Source organism: Oncorhynchus nerka, linkage group LG23 (assembly GCF_034236695.1).
Source record: "Oncorhynchus nerka isolate Pitt River linkage group LG23, Oner_Uvic_2.0, whole genome shotgun sequence".
Lineage (NCBI taxonomy): Eukaryota > Metazoa > Chordata > Actinopteri > Salmoniformes > Salmonidae > Oncorhynchus > Oncorhynchus nerka.
The window spans coordinates 3619274-3646323 of record NC_088418.1 but is presented as its reverse complement, the minus strand read 5'-3'; the positions used below and the strand labels follow the sequence as shown (position 1 = coordinate 3646323).

Genomic DNA, 27050 nt, shown 5'->3' with positions numbered 1-27050 from the left:
AAGAGGAACACCTGGTTGATAGGAGACATGCAGGTAAGAAAGAGGAACACCTGGTTGATAGGAGACATGCAGGTAAAGAAAGAGGAACACCTGGTTGATAGGAGACATGCAGGTAAAGAAAGAGGAACACCTGGTTGATAGGAGACATGCAGGTAAAGAAAGAGGAACACCTGGTTGATAGGAGACATGCAGGTAAAGAAAGAGGAACACCTGGTTGATAGGAGACATGCAGGTAAAGAACACCTGGTTGATAGAGACATGGAACACCTGGTTGATAGGAGACATGCAGGTAAAGAAAGAGGAACACCTGGTTGATAGGAGACATGCAGGTAAAGAAAGAGGAACACCTGGTTGATAGGAGACATGCAGGTAAAGAAAGAGGAACACCTGGTTGATAGGAGACATGCAGGTAAAGAAAGAGGAACACCTGGTTGATAGGAGACATGCAGGTAAAGAAAGAGGAACACCTGGTTGATAGGAGACATGCAGGTAAAGAAAGAGGAACACCTGGTTGATAGGAGACATGCAGGTAAAGAAAGAGGAACACCTGGTTGATAGGAGACATGCAGGTAAAGAAAGAAAGAAAGAGGAACACCTGGTTGATAGGAGACATGCAGGTAAAGAAAGAGGAACACCTGGTTGATAGGAGACATGCAGGTAAGAAAGAGGAACACCTGGTTGATAGGAGACATGCAGGTAAAGAAAGAGGAACACCTGGTTGATAGGAGACATGCAGGTACAGAAAGAGAAACACCTGGTTGATAGGAGACATGCAGGTAAAGAAAGAGGAACACCTGGTTGATAGGAGACATGCAGGTACAGAAAGAGGAACACCTGGTTGATAGGAGACATGCAGGTAAGAAAGAGGAACACCTGGTTGATAGGAGACATGCAGGTAAAGAAAGAGGAACACCTGGTTGATAGGAGACATGCAGGTACAGAAAGAGGAACACCTGGTTGATAGGAGACAAGGTAGAAAGAAACACCTGGTTGATAGGAGACATGCAGGTACAGAAAGAGGAACACCTGGTTGATAGGAGACATGCAGGTAAAGAAAGAGGAACACCTGGTTGATAGGAGACATGCAGGTACAGAAAGAGGAACACCTGGTTGATAGGAGACATGCAGGTAACCTGGTTGATAGGAGAAAGAGGAACACCTGGTTGATAGGAGACATGCAGGTACAGAAAGAGGAACACCTGGTTGATAGGAGACATGCAGGTAAAGAAAGAGGAACACCTGGTTGATAGGAGACATGCAGGTACAGAAAGAGGAACACCTGGTTGATAGGAGACAGGTAAAGAAAGAGGAACACCTGGTTGATAGGAGACATGCAGGTAAAGAAAGAGGAACACCTGGTTGATAGGAGACATGCAGGTACAGAAAGAGGAACACCTGGTTGATAGGAGACATGCAGGTATAGAAAGAGCAGGTAACACCTGGTTGATAGGAGACATGCAGGTAAAGAAAGAGGAACACCTGGTTGATAGGAGACATGCAGGTACAGAAAGAGGAACACCTGGTTGATAGGAGACATGCAGGTAAAGAAAGAGGAACACCTGGTTGATAGGAGACATGCAGGTAAAGAAAGAGGAACACCTGGTTGATAGGAGACATGCAGGTAAAGAAAGAGGAACACCTGGTTGATAGGAGACATGCAGGTACAGAAAGAGGAACACCTGGTTGATAGGAGACATGCAGGTAAAGAAAGAGGAACACCTGGTTGATAGGAGACATGCAGGTACAGAAAGAGGAACACCTGGTTGATAGGAGACATGCAGGTACAGAAAGAGGAACACCTGGTTGATAGGAGACATGCAGGTAAAGAAAGAGGAACACCTGGTTGATAGGAGACATGCAGGTACAGAAAGAGGAACACCTGGTTGATAGGAGACATGCAGGTAAAGAAACACCTGGTTGATAGGAGACATGCAGGTAAAGAAAGAGGAACACCTGGTTGATAGGAGACATGCAGGTACAGAAAGAGGAACACCTGGTTGATAGGAGACATGCAGGTAAAGAAAGAGGAACACCTGGTTGATAGGAGACATGCAGGTACAGAAAGAGGAACACCTGGTTGATAGGAGACATGCAGGTAAAGAAAGAGGAACACCTGGTTGATAGGAGACATGCAGGTACAGAAAGAGGAACACCTGGTTGATAGGAGACATGCAGGTACAGAAAGAGGAACACCTGGTTGATAGGAGACATGCAGGTACAGAAAGAGGAACACCTGGTTGATAGGAGACATGCAGGTACAGAAAGAGGGTTGAAGGAGACACACCTGGTTGATAGGAGACATGCAGGTAAAGAAAGAGGAACACCTGGTTGATAGGAGACATGCAGGTAAAGAAAGAGGAACACCTGGTTGATAGATAGGAGACACCTGGTTGATAGGAGACATGCAGGTACAGAAAGAGAAACACCTGGTTGATAGGAGACATGCAGGTACAGAAAGAGGAACACCTGGTTGATAGGAGACATGCAGGTAAAGAAAGAGGAACACCTGGTTGATAGGAGACATGCAGGTACAGAAAGAGGAACACCTGGTTGATAGGAGACATGCAGGTACAGAAAGAGGAACACCTGGTTGATAGGAGACATGCAGGTAAAGAAAGAGGAACACCTGGTTGATAGGAGACATGCAGGTACAGAAAGAGGAACACCTGGTTGATAGGAGACATGCAGGTACAGAAAGAGAAACACCTGGTTGATAGGAGACATGCAGGTAAAGAAAGAGGAACACCTGGTTGATAGGAGACATGCAGGTAAAGAAAGAGGAACACCTGGTTGATAGGAGACATGCAGGTAAGAAAGAGGAACACCTGGTTGATAGGAGACATGCAGGTACAGAAAGAGGAACACCTGGTTGATAGGAGACATGCAGGTAAAGAAAGAGGAACACCTGGTTGATAGGAGACATGCAGGTAAAGAAAGAGGAACACCTGGTTGATAGGAGACATGCAGGTAAAGAAAGAGGAACACCTGGTTGATAGGAGACATGCAGGTAAAGAAAGAAACACCTGGTTGATAGACATGCAGGTAAAGAAAGAGGAACACCTGGTTGATAGGAGACATGCAGGTAAAAAGAGGAACACCTGGTTGAAGGAGACATGCAGGTACAGAAAGAGGAACACCTGGTTGATAGGAGACATGCAGGTACAGAAAGAGGAACACCTGGTTGATAGGAGACATGCAGGTAAAGAAAGAGGAACACCTGGTTGATAGGAGACATGCAGGTAAAGAAAGAGGAACACCTGGTTGATAGGAGACATGCAGGTACAGAAAGAGGAACACCTGGTTGATAGGAGACATGCAGGTAAAGAAAGAGGAACACCTGGTTGATAGGAGACATGCAGGTACAGAAAGAGGAACACCTGGTTGATAGGAGACATAGGTAAGAAAGAGGAACACCTGGTTGATAGGAGACATGCAGGTACAGAAAGAGAAACACCTGGTTGATAGGAGACATGCAGGTACAGAAAGAGAAACACCTGGTTGATAGGAGACATGCAGGTAAAGAAAGAGGAACACCTGGTTGATAGGAGACATGCAGGTACAGAAAGAGAAACACCTGGTTGATAGGAGACATGCAGGTACAGAAAGAGGAACACCTGGTTGATAGGAGACATGCAGGTACAGAAAGAGGAACACCTGGTTGATAGGAGACATGCAGGTAAAGAAAGAGGAACACCTGGTTGATAGGAGACATGCAGGTACAGAAAGAGGAACACCTGGTTGATAGGAGACATGCAGGTACAGAAAGAGGAACACCTGGTTGATAGGTACAGAAAGAGGAACACCTGGTTGATAGGAGACATGCAGGTACAGAAAGAGGAACACCTGGTTGATAGGAGACATGCAGGTACAGAAAGAGGAACACCTGGTTGATAGGAGACATGCAGGTAAAGAAAGAGGAACACCTGGTTGATAGGAGACATGCAGGTACAGAAAGAGGAACACCTGGTTGATAGGAGACATGCAGGTACAGAAAGAGGAACACCTGGTTGATAGGAACATGAGGTAAAGAAACACCTGGTTGATAGGAGACATGCAGGTACAGAAAGAGAAACACCTGGTTGATAGGAGACATGCAGGTACAGAAAGAGGAACACCTGGTTGATAGGAGACATGCAGGTAAGAAAGAGGAACACCTGGTTGATAGGAGACATGCAGGTAAAGAAAGAGGAACACCTGGTTGATAGGAGACATGCAGGTACAGAAAGAGGAACACCTGGTTGATAGGAGACATGCAGGTACAGAAAGAGGAACACCTGGTTGATAGGAGACATGCAGGTAAAGAAAGAGGAACACCTGGTTGATAGGAGACATGCAGGTAAAGAAAGAGGAACACCTGGTTGATAGGAGACATGCAGGTACAGAAAGAGGAACACCTGGTTGATAGGAGACATGCAGGTAAAGAAAGAGGAACACCTGGTTGATAGGAGACATGCAGGTACAGAAAGAGGAACACCTGGTTGATAGGAGACATGCAGGTAAAGAAAGAGGAACACCTGGTTGATAGGAGACATGCAGGTACAGAAAGAGGAACACCTGGTTGATAGGAGACATGCAGGTAAGAAAGAGGAACACCTGGTTGATAGGAGACATGCAGGTACAGAAAGAGGAACACCTGGTTGATAGGAGACATGCAGGTACAGAAAGAGGAACACCTGGTTGATAGGAGACATGCAGGTAAAAAGAAAGAGGAACACCTGGTTGATAGGAGACATGCAGGTAAAGAAAGAGGAACACCTGGTTGATAGGAGACATGCAGGTACAGAAAGAGAAACACCTGGTTGATAGGAGACATGCAGGTACAGAAAGAGAAACACCTGGTTGATAGGAGACATGCAGGTACAGAAAGAGGAACACCTGGTTGATAGGAGACATGCAGGTAAAGAAAGAGAAACACCTGGTTGATAGGAGACATGCAGGTACAGAAAGAGGAACACCTGGTTGATAGGAGACATGCAGGTACAGAAAGAGGAACACCTGGTTGATAGGAGACATGCAGGTAAAGAAAGAGGAACACCTGGTTGATAGGAGACATGCAGGTACAGAAAGAGAAACACCTGGTTGATAGGAGACATGCAGGTACAGAAAGAGAAACACCTGGTTGATAGGAGACATGCAGGTAAAGAAAGAGGAACACCTGGTTGATAGGAGACATGCAGGTAAAGAAAGAGGAACACCTGGTTGATAGGAGACATGCAGGTAAAGAAAGACCTGGTTGATAGAACACCTGGTTGATAGGAGACATGCAGGTACAGAAAGAGGAACACCTGGTTGATAGGAGACATGCAGGTAAAGAAAGAGGAACACCTGGTTGATAGGAGACATGCAGGTAAAGAAAGAGGAACACCTGGTTGATAGGAGACATGCAGGTAAAGAAACACCTGAGGAACATGCAGGTAAAGAAAGAGGGAACACCTGGTTGATAGGAGACCAGCAGGTAAAGAAACACCTGGTTGATAGGAGACATGCAGGTAAAGAAAGAGGAACACCTGGTTGATAGGAGACATGCAGGTACAGAAAGAGGAACACCTGGTTGATAGGAGACATGCAGGTAAAGAAAGAGGAACACCTGGTTGATAGGAGACATGCAGGTACAGAAAGAGAAACACCTGGTTGATAGGAGACATGCAGGTAAAGAAAGAGGAACACCTGGTTGATAGGAGACATGCAGGTAAAGAAAGAGGAACACCTGGTTGATAGGAGACATGCAGGTACAGAAAGAGAAACACCTGGTTGATAGGAGACATGCAGGTACAGAAAGAGGAACACCTGGTTGATAGGAGACATGCAGGTACAGAAAGAGGAACACCTGGTTGATAGGAGACATGCAGGTAAAGAAAGAGGAACACCTGGTTGATAGGAGACATGCAGGTAAAGAAAGAGGAACACCTGGTTGATAGGAGACATGCAGGTACAGAAAGAGGAACACCTGGTTGATAGGAGACATGCAGGTAAAGAAAGAGGAACACCTGGTTGATAGGAGACATGCAGGTACAGAAAGAGGAACACCTGGTTGATAGGAGACATGCAGGTAAAGAAAGAGGAACACCTGGTTGATAGGAGACATGCAGGTACAGAAAGAGGAACACCTGGTTGATAGGAGACATGCAGGTACAGAAAGAGGAACACCTGGTTGATAGGAGACATGCAGGTACAGAAAGAGGAACACCTGAAGGAGACATGGGTAACACCTGGTTGATAGGAGACATGCAGGTACAGAAAGAGGAACACCTGGTTGATAGGAGACATGCAGGTACAGAAAGAGGAACACCTGGTTGATAGGAGACATGCAGGTAAAGAAAGAGGAACACCTGGTTGATAGGAGACATGCAGGTACAGAAAGAGGAACACCTGGTTGATAGGAGACATGCAGGTACAGAAAGAGGAACACCTGGTTGATAGGAGACATGCAGGTAAAGAAAGAGGAACACCTGGTTGATAGGAGACATGCAGGTAAAGAAAGAGGAACACCTGGTTGATAGGAGACATGCAGGTACAGAAAGAGGAACACCTGGTTGATAGGAGACATGCAGGTACAGAAAGAGGAACACCTGGTTGATAGGAGACATGCAGGTAAAGAAAGAGGAACACCTGGTTGATAGGAGACATGCAGAAAGTACAGAAAGAGGAACACCTGGTTGATAGGAGACATGCAGGTAAAGAAAGAGGAACACCTGGTTGATAGGAGACATGCAGGTACAGAAAGAGGAACACCTGGTTGATAGGAGACATGCAGGTACAAGAAAGAGGAACATGCAGGTAAAGAAAGAGAAACACCTGTTGATAGGAGACATGCAGGTACAGAAAGAGGAACACCTGGTTGATAGGAGACATGCAGGTAAAGAAAGAGGAACACCTGGTTGATAGGAGACATGCAGGTAAAGAAAGAGGAACACCTGGTTGATAGGAGACATGCAGGTACAGAAAGAGGAACACCTGGTTGATAGGAGACATGCAGGTACAGAAAGAGAAACACCTGGTTGATAGGAGACATGCAGGTACAGAAAGAGAAACACCTGGTTGATAGGAGACATGCAGGTAAAGAAAGAGGAACACCTGGTTGATAGGAGACATGCAGGTACAGAAAGAGGAACACCTGGTTGATAGGAGACATGCAGGTACAGAAAGAGGAACACCTGGTTGATAGGAGACATGCAGGTAAAGAAAGAGGAACACCTGGTTGATAGGAGACATGCAGGTACAGAAAGAGGAACACCTGGTTGATAGGAGACATGCAGGTACAGAAAGAGGAACACCTGGTTGATAGGAGACATGCAGGTAAAGAAAGAGGAACACCTGGTTGATAGGAGACATGCAGGTAAAGAAAGAGGAACACCTGGTTGATAGGAGACATGCAGGTAAAGAAACACCACCTGGTTGATAGGAGACATGCAGGTACAGAAAGAGAAACACCTGGTTGATAGGAGACATGCAGGTAATGAAAGAGGAAACACCTGGTTGATAGGAGACATGCAGGTAAAGAAAGACATGAGGAACACCTGGTTGATAGGAGACATGCAGGTAAAGAAAGAGGAACACCTGGTTGATAGGAGACATGCAGGTAAGAAAGAAAACACCTGGTTGATAGGAGACATGCAGGTACAGAAAGAGGAACACCTGGTTGATAGGAGACATGCAGGTAAAGAAAGAGGAACACCTGGTTGATAGGAGACATGCAGGTAAAGAAAGAGGAACACCTGGTTGATAGGAGACATGCAGGTAAAGAAAGAGGAACACCTGGTTGATAGGAGACATGCAGGTAAAGAAAGAGGAACACCTGGTTGATAGGAGACATGCAGGTAAGAAAGAGGAACACCTGGTTGATAGGAGACATGCAGGTACAGAAAGAGGAACACCTGGTTGATAGGAGACATGCAGGTACAGAAAGAGAAACACCTGGTTGATAGGAGACATGCAGGTACAGAAAGAGGAACACCTGGTTGATAGGAGACATGCAGGTAAAGAAAGAGGAACACCTGGTTGATAGGAGACATGCAGGTACAGAAAGAGGAACACCTGGTTGATAGGAGACATGCAGGTAAAGAAAGAGAACACCTGGTTGATAGGAGACATGCAGGTACAGAAAGAGGAACACCTGGTTGATAGGAGACATGCAGGTAAAGAAAGAGGAACACCTGGTTGATAGGAGACATGCAGGTACAGAAAGAGGAACACCTGGTTGATAGGAGACATGCAGGTACAGAAAGAGGAACACCTGGTTGATAGGAGACATGCAGGTAAGAAAGAGGAACACCTGGTTGATAGGAGAATGCAGGTACAGAAAGAGAACACCTGGTTGATAGGAGACATGCAGGTACAGAAAGAGGAACACCTGGTTGATAGGAGACATGCAGGTAACCTGGTTGATAGGAGAATGAGGTAACACCTGGTTGATAGGAGACATGCAGGTAAAGAAAGAGGAACACCTGGTTGATAGGAGACATGCAGGTAGAAAGAGGAACACCTGGTTGATAGGAGACATGCAGGTACAGAAAGAGGAACACCTGGTTGATAGGAGACATGCAGGTACAGAAAGAGGAACACCTGGTTGATAGGAGACATGCAGGTACAGAAAGAGGAACACCTGGTTGATAGGAGACATGCAGGTACAGAAAGAGGAACACCTGGTTGATAGGAGACATGCAGGTACAGAAAGAGGAACACCTGGTTGATAGGAGACATGCAGGTACAGAAAGAGGAACACCTGGTTGATAGGAGACATGCAGGTACAGAAAGAGGAACACCTGGTTGATAGGAGACATGCAGGTACAGAAAGAGGAACACCTGGTTGATAGGAGACATGCAGGTACAGAAAGAGAAACACCTGGTTGATAGGAGACATGCAGGTACAGAAAGAGAAACACCTGGTTGATAGGAGACATGCAGGTAAAGAAAGAGGAACACCTGGTTGATAGGAGACATGCAGGTACAGAAAGAGGAACACCTGGTTGATAGGAGACATGCAGGTACAGAAAGAGGAACACCTGGTTGATAGGAGACATGCAGGTAAAGAAAGAGGAACACCTGGTTGATAGGAGACATGCAGGTACAGAAAGAGGAACACCTGGTTGATAGGAGACATGCAGGTACAGAAAGAGAAACACCTGGTTGATAGGAGACATGCAGGTAAAGAAAGAGAAACACCTGGTTGATAGGAGACATGCAGGTAAAGAAAGAGGAACACCTGGTTGATAGGAGACATGCAGGTAAAGAAACACCTGGTTGATAGGAGACATGCAGGTACAGAAAGAGGAACACCTGGTTGATAGGAGACATGCAGGTACAGAAAGAGGAACACCTGGTTGATAGGAGACATGCAGGTAAAGAAAGAGGAACACCTGGTTGATAGGAGACATGCAGGTAAAGAAAGAGGAACACCTGGTTGATAGGAGACATGCAGGTAAAGAAACACCTGGTTGATAGGAGACATGCAGAAAGAAAGAGGAACACCTGGTTGATAGGAGACATGCAGGTAAAAGAGAAACACCTGGTTGATAGGAGACATGCAGGTACAGAAAGAGAAACACCTGGTTGATAGGAGACATGCAGGTACAGAAAGAGAAACACCTGGTTGATAGGAGACATGCAGGTAAAGAAAGAGGAACACCTGGTTGATAGGAGACATGCAGGTAAAGAAAGAGGAACACCTGGTTGATAGGAGACATGCAGGTACAGAAAGAGGAACACCTGGTTGATAGGAGACATGCAGGTAAAGAAAGAGGAACACCTGGTTGATAGGAGACATGCAGGTACAGAAAGAGGAACACCTGGTTGATAGGAGACCAGCAGGTAAAGAAACACCTGGTTGATAGGAGACATGCAGGTACAGAAAGAGGAACACCTGGTTGATAGGAGACCAGCAGGTACAGAAAGAGGAACACCTGGTTGATAGGAGACATGCAGGTACAGAAAGAGGAACACCTGGTTGATAGGAGACCAGCAGGTAAAGAAACACCTGGTTGATAGGAGACATGCAGGTACAGAAAGAGGAACACCTGGTTGATAGGAGACATGCAGGTAAAGAAACACCTGGTTGATAGGAGACATGCAGGTAAAGAAAGAGAAACACCTGGTTGATAGGAGACATGCAGGTAAAGAAAGAGGAACACCTGGTTGATAGGAGACATGCAGGTAAAGAAAGAGAAACACCTGGTTGATAGGAGACATGCAGGTACAGAAAGAGGAACACCTGGTTGATAGGTGACATGCAGGTACAGAAAGAGGAACACCTGGTTGATAGGAGACATGCAGGTAAAGAAAGAGGAACACCTGGTTGATAGGAGACATGCAGGTACAGAAAGAGGAACACCTGGTTGATAGGAGACATGCAGGTACAGAAAGAGAAACACCTGGTTGACAGGAGACATGCAGGTACAGAAAGAGGAACACCTGGTTGATAGGAGACATGCAGGTACAGAAAGAGGAACACCTGGTTGATAGGAGACATGCAGGTAAAGAAAGAGGAACACCTGGTTGATAGGAGACATGCAGGTAAAGAAAGAGGAACACCTGGTTGATAGGAGACATGCAGGTACAGAAAGAGGAACACCTGGTTGATAGGAGACATGCAGGTACAGAAAGAGGAACACCTGGTTGATAGGAGACATGCAGGTAAAGAAACACCTGGTTGATAGGAGACATGCAGGTACAGAAAGAGAAACACCTGGTTGATAGGAGACATGCAGGTACAGAAAGAGGAACACCTGGTTGATAGGAGACATGCAGGTACAGAAAGAGGAACACCTGGTTGATAGGAGACATGCAGGTAAAGAAAGAGGAACACCTGGTTGATAGGAGACATGCAGGTACAGAAAGAGGAACACCTGGTTGATAGGAGACATGCAGGTACAGAAAGAGGAACACCTGGTTGATAGGAGACATGCAGGTAAAGAAAGAGGAACACCTGGTTGATAGGAGACATGCAGGTAAAGAAAGAGGAACACCTGGTTGATAGGAGACATGCAGGTACAGAAAGAGGAACACCTGGTTGATAGGAGACATGCAGGTAAAGAAAGAGGAACACCTGGTTGATAGGAGACATGCAGGTACAGAAAGAGGAACACCTGGTTGATAGGAGACATGCAGGTAAAGAAAGAGGAACACCTGGTTGATAGGAGACATGCAGGTACAGAAAGAGGAACACCTGGTTGATAGGAGACATGCAGGTACAGAAAGAGGAACACCTGGTTGATAGGAGACATGCAGGTACAGAAAGAGAAACACCTGGTTGATAGGAGACATGCAGGTACAGAAAGAGGAACACCTGGTTGATAGGAGACATGCAGGTAAAGAAAGAGGAACACCTGGTTGATAGGAGACATGCAGGTAAAGAAAGAGGAACACCTGGTTGATAGGAGACATGCAGGTACAGAAAGAGAAACACCTGGTTGATAGGAGACATGCAGGTACAGAAAGAGAAACACCTGGTTGATAGGAGACATGCAGGTACAGAAAGAGAAACACCTGGTTGATAGGAGACATGCAGGTAAAGAAAGAGGAACACCTGGTTGATAGGAGACATGCAGGTACAGAAAGAGGAACACCTGGTTGATAGGAGACATGCAGGTACAGAAAGAGGAACACCTGGTTGATAGGAGACATGCAGGTAAAGAAAGAGGAACACCTGGTTGATAGGAGACTGGCAGGTACAGAAAGAGGAACACCTGGTTGATAGGAGACATGCAGGTACAGAAAGAGAAACACCTGGTTGATAGGAGACATGCAGGTAAAGAAAGAGAAACACCTGGTTGATAGGAGACATGCAGGTAAAGAAAGAGGAACACCTGGTTGATAGGAGACATGCAGGTAAAGAAACACCTGGTTGATAGGAGACATGCAGGTACAGAAAGAGGAACACCTGGTTGATAGGAGACATGCAGGTACAGAAAGAGAAACACCTGGTTGATAGGAGACATGCAGGTAAAGAAAGAGGAACACCTGGTTGATAGGAGACATGCAGGTAAAGAAAGAGGAACACCTGGTTGATAGGAGACATGCAGGTAAAGAAACACCTGGTTGATAGGAGACATGCAGGTAAAGAAAGAGGAACACCTGGTTGATAGGAGACATGCAGGTAAAGAAACACCTGGTTGATAGGAGACATGCAGGTACAGAAAGAGGAACACCTGGTTGATAGGAGACATGCAGGTACAGAAAGAGGAACACCTGGTTGATAGGAGACATGCAGGTAAAGAAAGAGGAACACCTGGTTGATAGGAGACATGCAGGTACAGAAAGAGAAACACCTGGTTGATAGGAGACATGCAGGTAAAGAAAGAGGAACACCTGGTTGATAGGAGACATGCAGGTAAAGAAAGAGGAACACCTGGTTGATAGGAGACATGCAGGTACAGAAAGAGAAACACCTGGTTGATAGGAGACATGCAGGTACAGAAAGAGGAACACCTGGTTGATAGGAGACATGCAGGTACAGAAAGAGGAACACCTGGTTGATAGGAGACATGCAGGTAAAGAAAGAGGAACACCTGGTTGATAGGAGACATGCAGGTAAAGAAAGAGGAACACCTGGTTGATAGGAGACATGCAGGTACAGAAAGAGGAACACCTGGTTGATAGGAGACATGCAGGTAAAGAAAGAGGAACACCTGGTTGATAGGAGACATGCAGGTACAGAAAGAGGAACACCTGGTTGATAGGAGACATGCAGGTAAAGAAAGAGAAACACCTGGTTGATAGGAGACATGCAGGTAAAGAAAGAGGAACACCTGGTTGATAGGAGACATGCAGGTACAGAAAGAGGAACACCTGGTTGATAGGAGACATGCAGGTACAGAAAGAGGAACACCTGGTTGATAGGAGACATGCAGGTAAAGAAACACCTGGTTGATAGGAGACATGCAGGTACAGAAAGAGAAACACCTGGTTGATAGGAGACATGCAGGTACAGAAAGAGGAACACCTGGTTGATAGGAGACATGCAGGTACAGAAAGAGGAACACCTGGTTGATAGGAGACATGCAGGTAAAGAAAGAGGAACACCTGGTTGATAGGAGACATGCAGGTACAGAAAGAGGAACACCTGGTTGATAGGAGACATGCAGGTACAGAAAGAGGAACACCTGGTTGATAGGAGACATGCAGGTAAAGAAAGAGGAACACCTGGTTGATAGGAGACATGCAGGTAAAGAAAGAGGAACACCTGGTTGATAGGAGACATGCAGGTACAGAAAGAGGAACACCTGGTTGATAGGAGACATGCAGGTACAGAAAGAGGAACACCTGGTTGATAGGAGACATGCAGGTAAAGAAAGAGGAACACCTGGTTGATAGGAGACATGCAGGTACAGAAAGAGGAACACCTGGTTGATAGGAGACATGCAGGTAAAGAAAGAGGAACACCTGGTTGATAGGAGACATGCAGGTACAGAAAGAGGAACACCTGGTTGATAGGAGACATGCAGGTACAGAAAGAGGAACACCTGGTTGATAGGAGACATGCAGGTACAGAAAGAGAAACACCTGGTTGATAGGAGACATGCAGGTACAGAAAGAGGAACACCTGGTTGATAGGAGACATGCAGGTAAAGAAAGAGGAACACCTGGTTGATAGGAGACATGCAGGTAAAGAAAGAGGAACACCTGGTTGATAGGAGACATGCAGGTACAGAAAGAGAAACACCTGGTTGATAGGAGACATGCAGGTACAGAAAGAGAAACACCTGGTTGATAGGAGACATGCAGGTACAGAAAGAGAAACACCTGGTTGATAGGAGACATGCAGGTAAAGAAAGAGGAACACCTGGTTGATAGGAGACATGCAGGTACAGAAAGAGGAACACCTGGTTGATAGGAGACATGCAGGTACAGAAAGAGGAACACCTGGTTGATAGGAGACATGCAGGTAAAGAAAGAGGAACACCTGGTTGATAGGAGACATGCAGGTACAGAAAGAGGAACACCTGGTTGATAGGAGACATGCAGGTACAGAAAGAGAAACACCTGGTTGATAGGAGACATGCAGGTAAAGAAAGAGAAACACCTGGTTGATAGGAGACATGCAGGTAAAGAAAGAGGAACACCTGGTTGATAGGAGACATGCAGGTAAAGAAACACCTGGTTGATAGGAGACATGCAGGTACAGAAAGAGGAACACCTGGTTGATAGGAGACATGCAGGTACAGAAAGAGAAACACCTGGTTGATAGGAGACATGCAGGTAAAGAAAGAGGAACACCTGGTTGATAGGAGACATGCAGGTAAAGAAAGAGGAACACCTGGTTGATAGGAGACATGCAGGTAAAGAAACACCTGGTTGATAGGAGACATGCAGGTAAAGAAAGAGGAACACCTGGTTGATAGGAGACATGCAGGTAAAGAAACACCTGGTTGATAGGAGACATGCAGGTACAGAAAGAGGAACACCTGGTTGATAGGAGACATGCAGGTACAGAAAGAGGAACACCTGGTTGATAGGAGACATGCAGGTAAAGAAAGAGGAACACCTGGTTGATAGGAGACATGCAGGTACAGAAAGAGAAACACCTGGTTGATAGGAGACATGCAGGTAAAGAAAGAGGAACACCTGGTTGATAGGAGACATGCAGGTAAAGAAAGAGGAACACCTGGTTGATAGGAGACATGCAGGTACAGAAAGAGAAACACCTGGTTGATAGGAGACATGCAGGTACAGAAAGAGGAACACCTGGTTGATAGGAGACATGCAGGTACAGAAAGAGGAACACCTGGTTGATAGGAGACATGCAGGTAAAGAAAGAGGAACACCTGGTTGATAGGAGACATGCAGGTAAAGAAAGAGGAACACCTGGTTGATAGGAGACATGCAGGTACAGAAAGAGGAACACCTGGTTGATAGGAGACATGCAGGTAAAGAAAGAGGAACACCTGGTTGATAGGAGACATGCAGGTACAGAAAGAGGAACACCTGGTTGATAGGAGACATGCAGGTAAAGAAAGAGAAACACCTGGTTGATAGGAGACATGCAGGTAAAGAAAGAGGAACACCTGGTTGATAGGAGACATGCAGGTACAGAAAGAGGAACACCTGGTTGATAGGAGACATGCAGGTAAAGAAAGAGCAACACTTTATCTCTCCTCTCCTCTCCTCCTTCCTCGCCTCCTCCCTCTTTCCTCACTTCCCCTCCACCTCTCCTCTCCTCTTCCCTCTCTTACCTCCCCTCCCCTCCCCTCGTCTTTTTCAGGTCAGAAAGAGACCAAAGCCCCTGTGGTCACTACCGTAATGCCGGCTACAACACCAGAACCCACCAGGACTACCACACCTCCACCCACTACGGCCACCACCACACCTCCACCCACTACCACCACAACCCTCCCACCCACCACCACTACTACAACAGCCAAGCCCCGCGCTGCTGTCCACAAAGCCAGGGATACAGGTGAGTCACACACACACTCAGAAACACAAACATTGTGCTTTCAGGTTTATAATACATTACATGTGATTTAATAAATGAAAATCAAATCAAATGTATTTATAAAGCCCTTTATATTTATAAAGCCCTTTATATTTATAAAGCCCTTTATATTTATACAGCCCTTTATATTTATAAAGCCCTTTATATTTATAAAGCCCTTTATATTTATAAAGCCCTTTATATTTATACAGCCCTTTATATTTATAAAGCCCTTTATATTTATAAAGCCCTTTATATTTATAAAGCCCTTTATATTTATAAAGCCCTTTATATTTATATAGCCCTTTATATTTATAAAGCCCTTTATATTTATAAAGCCCTTTATATTTATACAGCCCTTTATATTTATAAAGCCCTTTATATTTATAAAGCCCTTTATATTTATAAAGCCCTTTATATTTATAAAGCCCTTCTTACATCAGCTGATATCTCGGAGTGCTGTACAGAAACCCAGCCTCGACTATGGACAAGGAATCAAATCAAATGTATTTATAAAGCCCTTTATATTTATAAAGCCCTTTATATTTATACAGCCCTTTATATTTATAAAGCCCTTTATATTTATAAAGCCCTTTATATTTATAAAGCCCTTTATATTTATAAAGCCCTTCTTACATCAGCTGATATCTCAAAGTGCTGTACAGAAACCCAGCCTAAAACCCCAAACAGCAAACAATGCAGGTGTAGAAGAACATTTGATGTGATGTACTTTTCTTCCGGATTAAATGTATGGCTCCATGTATGTTATGTTATGTGTATAGAGGAGTATTTACTGAGATACAGAGTGACATGACTGACTCCATCCTTCTCTGCATCCCCTGATTGGCTAATGCAAGAACTGATCCAGTAATGCCAATCCTGATTGGATAATGTAAGAACTGATCCAGTAATGCCAATCCTGATTGGCTAATGTAAGAACTGATCCAGTAATGCCAATCCTGATTGGATAATGTAAGAACTGATCCAGTAATGCCAATCCTGATTGGCTAATGTAAGAACTGATCCAGTAATACCAATCCTGATTGGCTAATGTAAGAACTGATCCAGTAATACCAATCCTGATTGGATAATGTAAGAACTGATCCAGTAATGCCAATCCTGATTGGCTAATGTAAGAACTGATCCAGTAATACCAATCCTGATTGGATAATGTAAGAACTGATCCAGTAATGCCAATCCTGATTGGATAATGTAAGAACTGATCCAGTAATGCCAATCCTGATTGGCTAATGTAAGAACTGATCCAGTAATGCCAATCCTGATTGGATAATGTAAGAACTGATCCAGTAATGCCAATCCTGATTGGCTAATGTAAGAACTGATCCAGTAATACCAATCCTGATTGGCTAATGTAAGAACTGATCCAGTAATACCAATCCTGATTGGCTAATGTATAACCAATCCAACAGTAGATCCACTTTAAGGACAGACGGTATGTCAGCTATCACCATGGAGAATCCTTTACCTCGACCATCACGATCGTGTGCTGATTTGTACATTTTTGTGATGCCGTTTTGAAACCACATTAGATCAGTGAGTGAGAGCTCTGTCTCCCCGTGATTCTCAGGGAGTGAGAGCTCTGTCTCCCCGTGATTCTCAGGGAGTGAGAGCTCTGTCTCCCCGTGATTCTCAGGGAGTGAGAGCTCTGTCTCCCCGTGATTCTCAGGGAGTGAGAGCTCTGTCTCCCCGTGATTCTCAGGGAGTGAGAGCTCTGTCTCCCCGTGATTCTCAGGGAGTGAGAGCTCTGTCTCCCCGTGATTCTCAGGGAGTGAGAGCTCTGTCTCTCCGTGATTCTCAGGGAGTGAGAGCTCTGTCTCCCCGTGATTCTCAGGGACTGAGAGCTCTGTCTCCCCGTGATTCTCAGGGAGTGAGAGCTCTGTCTCCCCGTGATTCTCAGGGAGTGAGAGCTCTGTCTCCCCGTGATTCTCAGGGACTGAGAGCTCTGTCTCCCCGTGATTCTCAGGGAGTGAGAGCTCTGTCTCCCGTGATTCTCAGGGACTGAGAGCTCTGTCTCCCGTGATTCTCAGGGAGTGAGAGCTCTGTCTCCCGTGATTCTCAGGGAGTGAGAGCTCTGTCTCCCCGTGATTCTCAGGGAGTGAGAGCTCTGTCTCCCCGTGATTCTCAGGGAGTGAGAGCTCTGTCTCCCCGTGATTCTCAGGGAGTGAGAGCTCTGTCTCCCCGTGATTCTCTGTTTAATATTTCATCTCGTCACTCAAGTCAAATGAACACACAGTCAGATGATGATTATTAGGCATCGATAAGAGACACCTGGCTACTTTTACTGCACATCACATGGGACAGGTATGTAGGGGGATCTCCCTCCCCCTCTCTTTCTCTTTCTCTCGCTCCCTCCTTTAATTTCTCTCTCTTTCTCCCCTTTCCTCCACCTTCCTACCTCCCCCTCTCTCTCTCTCTCTCTCCCCCTGGGTTGACCATCTCTCTCTCTTTCTCCCCCTTCCGCCACCTTCCTACCTCCCCCCTCTCTCTCTCTCTCTCTCTCTCTCCCTGGGTTGATCATCTCTATCGCTCTGATCCAGACAGCAGTCATCCGTACTTTGCGTCTGTAGCAGCAGCCTCCAGTGCAAGTAAGTCCAGCCAGATGGTCTGTGGAGGTCTGTAGGTTGGTTGGTGATGGGTTGCTGCTATTTACTGTGGGGGTCTGTAGTGTGTGTTGGTGATGGGTTACTGCTATTTACTGTGGGGTCTGTAGTGTGTGTTGGTGATGGGTTACTGCTATTTACTGTGGGGGTCTGTTGGTTGGTGATGGGTTACTGCTATTTACTGTGGGGGTCTGTAGGTTGGTGATGGGTTGCTGCTATTTACTGTGGGGGTCTGTAGTGTGTGTTGGTGATGGGTTGCTGCTATTTACTGTGGAGGTCTGTAGGTTGGTGATGGGTTACTGCTATTTACTGTGGGGGTCTGTAGGTTGGTGATGGGTTACTGCTATTTACTGTGGAGGTCTGTAGGTTGGTGATGGGTTACTGCTATTTACTGTGGGGGTCTGTAGGTTGGTGATGGGTTACTGCTATTTACTGTGGAGGTCTGTAGGTTGGTGATGGGTTGCTGCTATTTACTGTGGAGGTCTGTAGTGTGTGTTGGTGATGGGTTACTGCTATTTACTATGGAGGTCTGTAGGTTGGTGATGGGTTGCTGCTATTTACTGTGGAGGTATGTAGGTTGGTGATGGGTTGCTGCTATTTACTGTGGGGGTCTGTAGGTTGGTGATGGGTTACTGCTATTTACTGTGGAGGTCTGTAGGTTGGTGATGGGTTGCTGCTATATACTGTGGGGGTCTGTAGGTTGGTTGGTGATGGGTTACTGCTATTTACTGTGGGGGTCTGTAGTGTGTGTTGGTGATGGGTTACTGCTATTTACTGTGGGGGTCTGTAGTGTGTGTTGGTGATGGGTTACTACTATTTACTGTGGGGGTCTGTAGGTTGGTTGGTGATGGGTTACTGCTATTTACTGTGGGGTCTGTAGGTTGGTGATGGGTTACTGCTATTTACTGTGGGGGTCTGTAGGTTGGTGATGGGTTGCTGCTATTTACTGTGGGGGTCTGTAGTGTGTGTTGGTGATGGGTTGCTGCTATTTACTGTGGGGGTCTGTAGTGTGTGTTGGTGATGGGTTACTGCTATTTACTGTGGGGGTCTGTAGTGTGTGTTGGTGATGGGTTACTACTATTTACTGTGGGGGTCTGTAGGTTGGTTGGTGATGGGTTACTGCTATTTACTGTGGGGTCTGTAGTGTGTGTTGGTGATGGGTTACTGCTATTTACTGTGGGGGTCTGTAGGTTGGTGATGGGTTGCTGCTATTTACTGTGGGGGTCTGTAGGTTGGTGATGGGTTACTGCTATTTACTGTGGGGGTCTGTAGGTTGGTGATGGGTTACTGCTATTTACTGTGGGGGTCTGTAGGTTGGTGATGGGTTACTGCTATTTACTGTGGAGGTCTGTAGGTTGGTTGGTGATGGGTTACTGCTATTTACTGTGGGGTCTGTAGGTTGGTTGGTGATGGGTTACTGCTATTTACTGTGGGGGTCTGTAGGTTGGTGATGGGTTGCTGCTATTTACTGTGGAGGTCTGTAGGTTGGTGATGGGTTACTGCTATTTACTGTGGGGATCTGTAGGTTGGTGATGGGTTACTGCTATTTACTGTGGGGGTCTGTAGGTTGGTTGGTGATGGGTTACTGCTATTTACTGTGGAGGTCTGTAGGTTGGTGATGGGTTGCTGCTATTTACTGTGGGGGTCTGTAGGTTGGTTGGTGATGGGTTACTGCTATTTACTGTGGGGGTCTGTAGGTTGGTTGGTGATGGGTTACTGCTATTTACTGTGGGGGTCTGTAGGTTGGTTGGTGATGGGTTACTGCTATTTACTGTGGGGGTCTGTAGGTTGGTGATGGGTTACTGCTATTTACTGTGGGGGTCTGTAGGTTGGTGATGGGTTACTGCTATTTACTGTGGGGGTCTGTAGGTTGGTGATGGGTTACTGCTATTTACTGTGGGGGTCTGTAGGTTGGTGATGGGTTACTGCTATTTACTGTGGGGTCTGTAGGTTGGTGATGGGTTGCTGCTATTTACTGTGGAGGTCTGTAGGTTGGTGATGGGTTACTGCTATTTACTGTGGGGGTCTGTAGGTTGGTGATGGGTTACTGCTATTTACTGTGGGGTCTGTAGGTTGGTGATGGGTTACTGCTATTTACTGTGGGGGTCTGTAGGTTGGTGATGGGTTGCTGCTATTTACTGTGGGGGTCTGTAGTGTGTGTTGGTGATGGGTTGCTGCTATTTACTGTGGGGGTCTGTAGTGTGTGTTGGTGATGGGTTACTGCTATTTACTGTGGGGGTCTGTAGTGTGTGTTGGTGATGGGTTACTACTATTTACTGTGGGGGTCTGTAGGTTGGTTGGTGATGGGTTACTGCTATTTACTGTGGGGTCTGTAGTGTGTGTTGGTGATGGGTTACTGCTATTTACTGTGGGGGTCTGTAGGTTGGTGATGGGTTGCTGCTATTTACTGTGGGGGTCTGTAGGTTGGTGATGGGTTACTGCTATTTACTGTGGGGGTCTGTAGGTTGGTGATGGGTTACTGCTATTTACTGTGGGGGTCTGTAGGTTGGTGATGGGTTACTGCTATTTACTGTGGAGGTCTGTAGGTTGGTTGGTGATGGGTTACTGCTATTTACTGTGGGGGTCTGTAGGTTGGTTGGTGATGGGTTACTGCTATTTACTGTGGGGGTCTGTAGGTTGGTGATGGGTTGCTGCTATTTACTGTGGAGGTCTGTAGGTTGGTGATGGGTTACTGCTATTTACTGTGGGGATCTGTAGGTTGGTGATGGGTTACTGCTATTTACTGTGGGGGTCTGTAGGTTGGTTGGTGATGGGTTACTGCTATTTACTGTGGAGGTCTGTAGGTTGGTGATGGGTTGCTGCTATTTACTGTGGGGGTCTGTAGGTTGGTTGGTGATGGGTTACTGCTATTTACTGTGGGGGTCTGTAGGTTGGTTGGTGATGGGTTACTGCTATTTACTGTGGGGGTCTGTAGGTTGGTTGGTGATGGGTTACTGCTATTTACTGTGGGGGTCTGTAGGTTGGTGATGGGTTACTGCTATTTACTGTGGGGGTCTGTAGGTTGGTGATGGGTTACTGCTATTTACTGTGGGGGTCTGTAGGTTGGTGATGGGTTACTGCTATTTACTGTGGGGGTCTGTAGGTTGGTGATGGGTTACTGCTATTTACTGTGGGGTCTGTAGGTTGGTGATGGGTTGCTGCTATTTACTGTGGAGGTCTGTAGGTTGGTGATGGGTTACTGCTATTTACTGTGGGGGTCTGTAGGTTGGTGATGGGTTACTGCTATTTACTGTGGGGGTCTGTAGGTTGGTGATGGGTTGCTGCTATTTACTGTGGGGGTCTGTAGGTTGGTGATGGGTTGCTGCTATTTACTGTGGGGGTCTGTAGGTTGGTGATGGGTTACTGCTATTTACTGTGGGGGTCTGTAGGTTGGTGATGGGTTGCTGCTATTTACTGTGGAGGTCTGTAGGTTGGTGATGGGTTACTGCTATTTACTGTGGGGGTCTGTAGGTTGGTGATGGGTTGCTGCTATTTACTGTGGGGGTCTGTAGGTTGGTGATGGGTTACTGCTATTTACTGTGGAGGTCTGTAGTGTGTGTTGGTGATGGGTTACTGCTATTTACTGTGGAGGTCTGTAGGTTGGTGATGGGTTACTGCTATTTACTGTGGGGGTCTGTAGGTTGGTGATGGGTTGCTGCTATTTACTGTGGGGGTCTGTAGGTTGGTGATGGGTTACTGCTATTTACTGTGGAGGTCTGTAGTGTGTGTTGGTGATGGGTTACTGCTATTTACTGTGGAGGTCTGTAGGTTGGTGATGGGTTACTGCTATTTACTGTGGGGGTCTGTAGGTTGGTGATGGGTTACTGCTATTTACTGTGGGGGTCTGTAGGTTGGTGATGGGTTACTGCTATATACTGTGGGGGTCTGTAGGTTGGTGATGGGTTACTGCTATTTACTGTGGAGGTCTGTAGGTTGGTGATGGGTTACTGCTATATACTGTGGGGGTCTGTAGGTTGGTGATGGGTTACTGCTATTTACTGTGGGGGTCTGTAGGTTGGTGATGGGTTACTGCTATATACTGTGGGGGTCTGTAGGTTGGTGATGGGTTACTGCTATTTACTGTGGGGGTCTGTAGGTTGGTGATGGGTTACTGCTATTCACTGTGGGGTCCGTAGTGTGTGTTGGCTGCTGTTCGTTCGGGGGGGGGGGGGTCCTGCACTGGTGTTTATGTGTGACTCTCTCGTGTCTCGTGTTGTCATGTTTTTTCCGACACGGTAACCCACGGTAACCCACGGTAACCCACGGTAACCCACGTGATGTCTTGTTGTTTTATGTCCATCAGGATAACGCTTTATTTTCTTTTAAAAAAATAGATCTCGACGAATCGATAAATTACCTTCAACTTACATTCATCTTTGATTAAAGATAACATAGTCGGCTATCAATTGCACCAATTTCAAAGGTTAAGTTTGTCACAAATTATTTGACATAACTTGTGTGATTTAAGTGTTTATTCAATGTAATTGTTTGAAGGTGAAAAATGTAAAGGTAGTTGTTTGATGCTCTATTTTAAGTTCCTTTATGAATCTTAATCCAGCACCATCCCTGGCTTTGGCCGAAACAACAGAATGTGTTGTTGTTGTTGTTGTTGTCGTTGTTGTCGTTGTTGTTGTTGTCGTCGTTGTCGTTGTTGTTGCTGTTGTTGTTGTTGCTGTTGTTGTTGTTGTCGCTGTTGTTGTTGTTGCTGTTGTTTGTTGTTGATGTCGTTGTTGTTGTTGTTGTTGTTGTCACGTGTTGTTGTTGTTGCTGTTGTTGTTGTTGTTGTTGTTGTCGTCGTTGTTGTTGTCGTTGTTGTTGTTGTTGTTGTTGTCACGTGTTGCTGTTGTTGTCGCTGTTGTTGTCGCTGTTGTTGTCGCTGTTGTTGTCGCTGTTGCTGTTGCTGTCGTTGTCTTAGAAAGTAGTGCTACAGGTATTTCCAAGATTGTAATGTTAAAAGTACACATGATGTTATTCTCAACATTGCCTCTATAGGGCAGTCACAGAATGGCCACGGAAAGGTGACAGCCCAAGGTATGTTCCAACTTTCATTTGTTCTACGTAAGCAGTAGTTAGTTACTTAGATTACTTACTTATAGTATTAGATGCAGTAGTTAGTTACTTATATTACTTACTTATAGTATTAGATGCAGTAGTTAGTTACTTATATTACTTACTGATAGTATTAGATGCAGTAGTTAGTTACTTATATTACTTACTTATAGTATTAGATGCAGTAGTTAGTTACTTATATTACTTACTTATAGTATTAGATGCAGTAGTTAGTTACTTATATTACTTACTTATAGTATTAGATGCAGTAGTTAGTTACTTATATTACTTACTTATAGTATTAGATGCAGTAGTTAGTTACTTATATTACTTACTTATAGTATTAGATGCAGTATTAGTTACTTATAGTATTAGCTGTAGTATTACTTACTTATAGTATTAGATGTAATACTAGTTACTGTTATGTTTTAGCTGTAGTATTAGTAACCTATAGTATTCGCTGTAGCATGAGTTACTTATAGTATTAGATGTAGTATTAGTTACTTATAGTATTAGATGTAGTATTAGTTACTTATAGTATTAGATGTAGTATTAGTTACGTATAGTAGTAGATGTAGTATTAGTAACGTATAGTATTAGATGTAGTATTAGTAACTTATAGTATTAGATGTCATATTAGTAACTTATAGTATTAGATGTAGTATTAGTAACTTATAGTATTAGATGTAGTATTAGTAACTTATAGTATTAGATGTAGCATTAGTTACTTATAGTATTAGATGTAGTATTAGTAACTTGTAGTATTAGATGTAGCATTAGTTACTTATAGTATAAGATGTAGTATTAGTAACTTGTAGTATTAGATGTAGCATTAGTTACTTATAGTATAAGATGTAGTATTAGTAACTTGTAGTATTAGATGTAGCATTAGTTACTTATAGTATAAGATGTAGTATTAGTTACTTATAGTATAAGATGTAGTATTAGTAACTTGTAGTATTAGATGTAGCATTAGTAACTTATAGTATTAGATGTAGCATTAGTTACTTATAGTATTAGATGTAGTATTAGTAACTTGTAGTATTAGATGTAGCATTAGTTACTTATAGTATAAGATGTAGCATTAGTTACTTATAGTATAGATGTAGTATTAGTAACTTGTAGTATTAGATGTAGCATTAGTTACTTATAGTATAAGATGTAGTATTAGTAACTTGTAGTATTAGATGTAGCATTAGTAACTTGTAGTATTAGATGTAGCATTAGTTACTTATAGTATAAGATGTAGTATTAGTAACTTGTAGTATTAGATGTAGCATTAGTTACTTATAGTATAAGATGTAGCATTAGTTACTTATAGTATTAGATGTAGTATTAGTAACTTGTAGTATTAGATGTAGCATTAGTTACTTATAGTATAAGATGTAGTATTAGTAACTTGTAGTATTAGATGTAGCATTAGTTACTTATAGTATAAAGATGTAGTATTAGTAACTTGTAGTATTAGATGTAGCATTAGTTACTTATAGTATAAGATGTAGTATTAGTTACTTGTAGTATTAGATGTAGCATTAGTTACTTATAGTATAAGATGTAGCATTAGTTACTTGTAGTATTAGATGTAGCATTAGTTACTTATAGTATAAGATGTAGTATTAGTTACTTATAGTATAAGATGTAGTATTAGTAACTTGTAGTATTAGATGTAGCATTAGTAACTTATAGTATTAGATGTAGCATTAGTTACTTATAGTATTAGATGTAGTATTAGTAACTTGTAGTATTAGATGTAGCATTAGTTACTTATAGTATAAGATGTAGCATTAGTTACTTATAGTATAGATGTAGTATTAGTAACTTGTAGTATTAGATGTAGCATTAGTTACTTATAGTATAAGATGTAGTATTAGTAACTTGTAGTATAAGATGTAGTATTAGTAACTTGTAGTATTAGATGTAGCATTAGTAACTTGTAGTATTAGATGTAGCATTAGTTACTTATAGTATAAGATGTAGTATTAGTAACTTGTAGTATTAGATGTAGCATTAGTTACTTATAGTATAAGATGTAGTATTAGTTACTTGTAGTATTAGATGTAGCATTAGTTACTTATAGTATAAGATGTAGTATTAGTAACTTATAGTATTAGATGTAGTATTAGTAACTTGTAGCATTAGTTACTTATAGTATAAGATGTAGTATTAGTTACTTATAGTATAAGATGTAGTATTAGTTACTTATAGTATTAGATGTAGCATTAGTTACTTATAGTATTAGATGTAGTATTAGTAACTTGTAGCATTAGTTACTTATAGTATAAGATGTAGCATTAGTTACTTATAGTATAAGATGTAGTATTCGTTACTTGTAGTATTAGATGTAGCATTAGTTACTTATAGTATAAGATGTAGTATTAGTTATTTGTAGTATTAGATGTAGCATTAGTTACTTATAGTATAAGATGTAGTATTAGTAACTTGTAGTATTAGATGTAGCATTAGTTACTTATAGTATTAGATGTAGCATTAGTAACTTGTAGTATTAGATGTAGCATTAGTTACTTATAGTATAAGATGTAGCATTAGTAACTTGTAGCATTAGTTACTTATAGTATTAGATGTAGCATTAGTTACTTATAGTATTAGATGTTTTGTTTTATTGCCCTAGTTCTACAAAGCTTCATCAAATTAACATCTCATCTTCAAGCGTTGATTATTCAAATCATCTGTGTAGTGCTAGGGCAAAAAAAACTGAAATGAGCATCACTTTGACGTGTGTAAATGTCTTATTCAAAGCCATCAGAGGCGGTACCTACACCAGTAGGTTTCCATCACGAGCCAAAGCAGGTAATCACACCGTCGATGTCATCCTGATGTCATCCTGATGTCGTCCTCTGTCTGTAGTCCTCTGTCTCTAGTCCTCTGTCTCTAGTCCTCTGTCTCTAGTCCTCTGTCTGTAGTCCTCTGTCTGTAGCCCTCTGTCTGTAGTCCTCTGTCTGTAGCCCTCTGTCTGTAGTCCTCTGTCTGTAGTCCTCTGTCTGTAGTCCTCTGTCTGTAGTCCTCTGTCTGTAGCCCTCTGTCTGTAGCCCTCTTTCTGTAGCCCTCTGTCTGTAGCCCTCTGTCTGTAGTCCTCTGTCTGTGGTCCTCTGTCTGTAGTCCTCTGTCTGTAGCCCTCTGTCTGTAGTCCTCCTTCTGTAGTCCTCTGTCTGTAGCCCTCTGTCTGTAGCCCTCTGTCTGTAGCCCTCTGTCTGTAGCCCTCTGTCTGTGGACCTCTGTCTGTGGTCCTCTGTCTGTGGTCCTCTGTCTGTAGTCCTCTGTCTGTAGCCCTCTGTCTGTAGTCCTCTGTCTGTGGTCCTCTGTCTGTAGTCCTCTGTCTGTAGCCCTCTGTCTGTAGTCCTCTGTCTGTAGCCCTCTGTCTGTAGCCCTCTGTCTGTAGCCCTCTGTCTGTAGTCCTCTGTCTGTAGCCCTCTGTCTGTAGTCCTCTGTCTGTAGTCCTCTGTCTGTAGTCCTCTGTCTGTGGTACTCTGTCTATAGTCCTCTGTCTATAGTCCTCTGTCTGTAGTCAACTGTCTGTAGTCATCTGTCTGTAGTCCTCTGCCCTCCTCCCTCTACACCATCTGCCCTCCTCCATCTACACTGTCTGCCTCCTCCCTCTACACCATCTGCCCTCCTCCATCTACACTGTCTGCCTCCTCCCTCTACACTGTCTGCCCTCCTCCCTCTACACCGTCTGCCCTCCTCCCTCTACACCGTCTGCCTCCTCCCTCTACACTGTCTGCCTCCTCCCTCTACACTGTCTGCCTCCTCCCTCTACACCGTCTGCCCTCCTCCCTCTACACCATCTGCCCTCCTCCATCTACACCGTCTGCCTCCTCCCTCTACACCGTCTGCACCCCTCCATCTACACTGTCTGCCTCCTCCCTCTACCCCCTGTCTGCCCTCCTCCATCTACACCGTCTGCCCTCCTCCATCTACACCGTCTGCCTCCTCCCTCTACACCGTCTCCCTCC

General features: G+C 44.3%; 1 protein-coding gene across 1 annotated transcript in view; it reads left to right on the top strand.

The window, feature by feature from the left end:
* Nucleotides 1–27050, top strand: part of vit (vitrin) — a 120962-nt gene that overhangs the window by 54002 nt on the left and 39910 nt on the right. The window contains exons 7-10 of the mRNA XM_065007789.1: nucleotides 15197–15391; nucleotides 17968–18015; nucleotides 23023–23061; nucleotides 25837–25887. Coding sequence (XP_064863861.1) covers nucleotides 15197–15391; nucleotides 17968–18015; nucleotides 23023–23061; nucleotides 25837–25887 — 333 coding nt within the window. The remainder of the gene's footprint in view (nucleotides 1–15196; nucleotides 15392–17967; nucleotides 18016–23022; nucleotides 23062–25836; nucleotides 25888–27050) is intronic.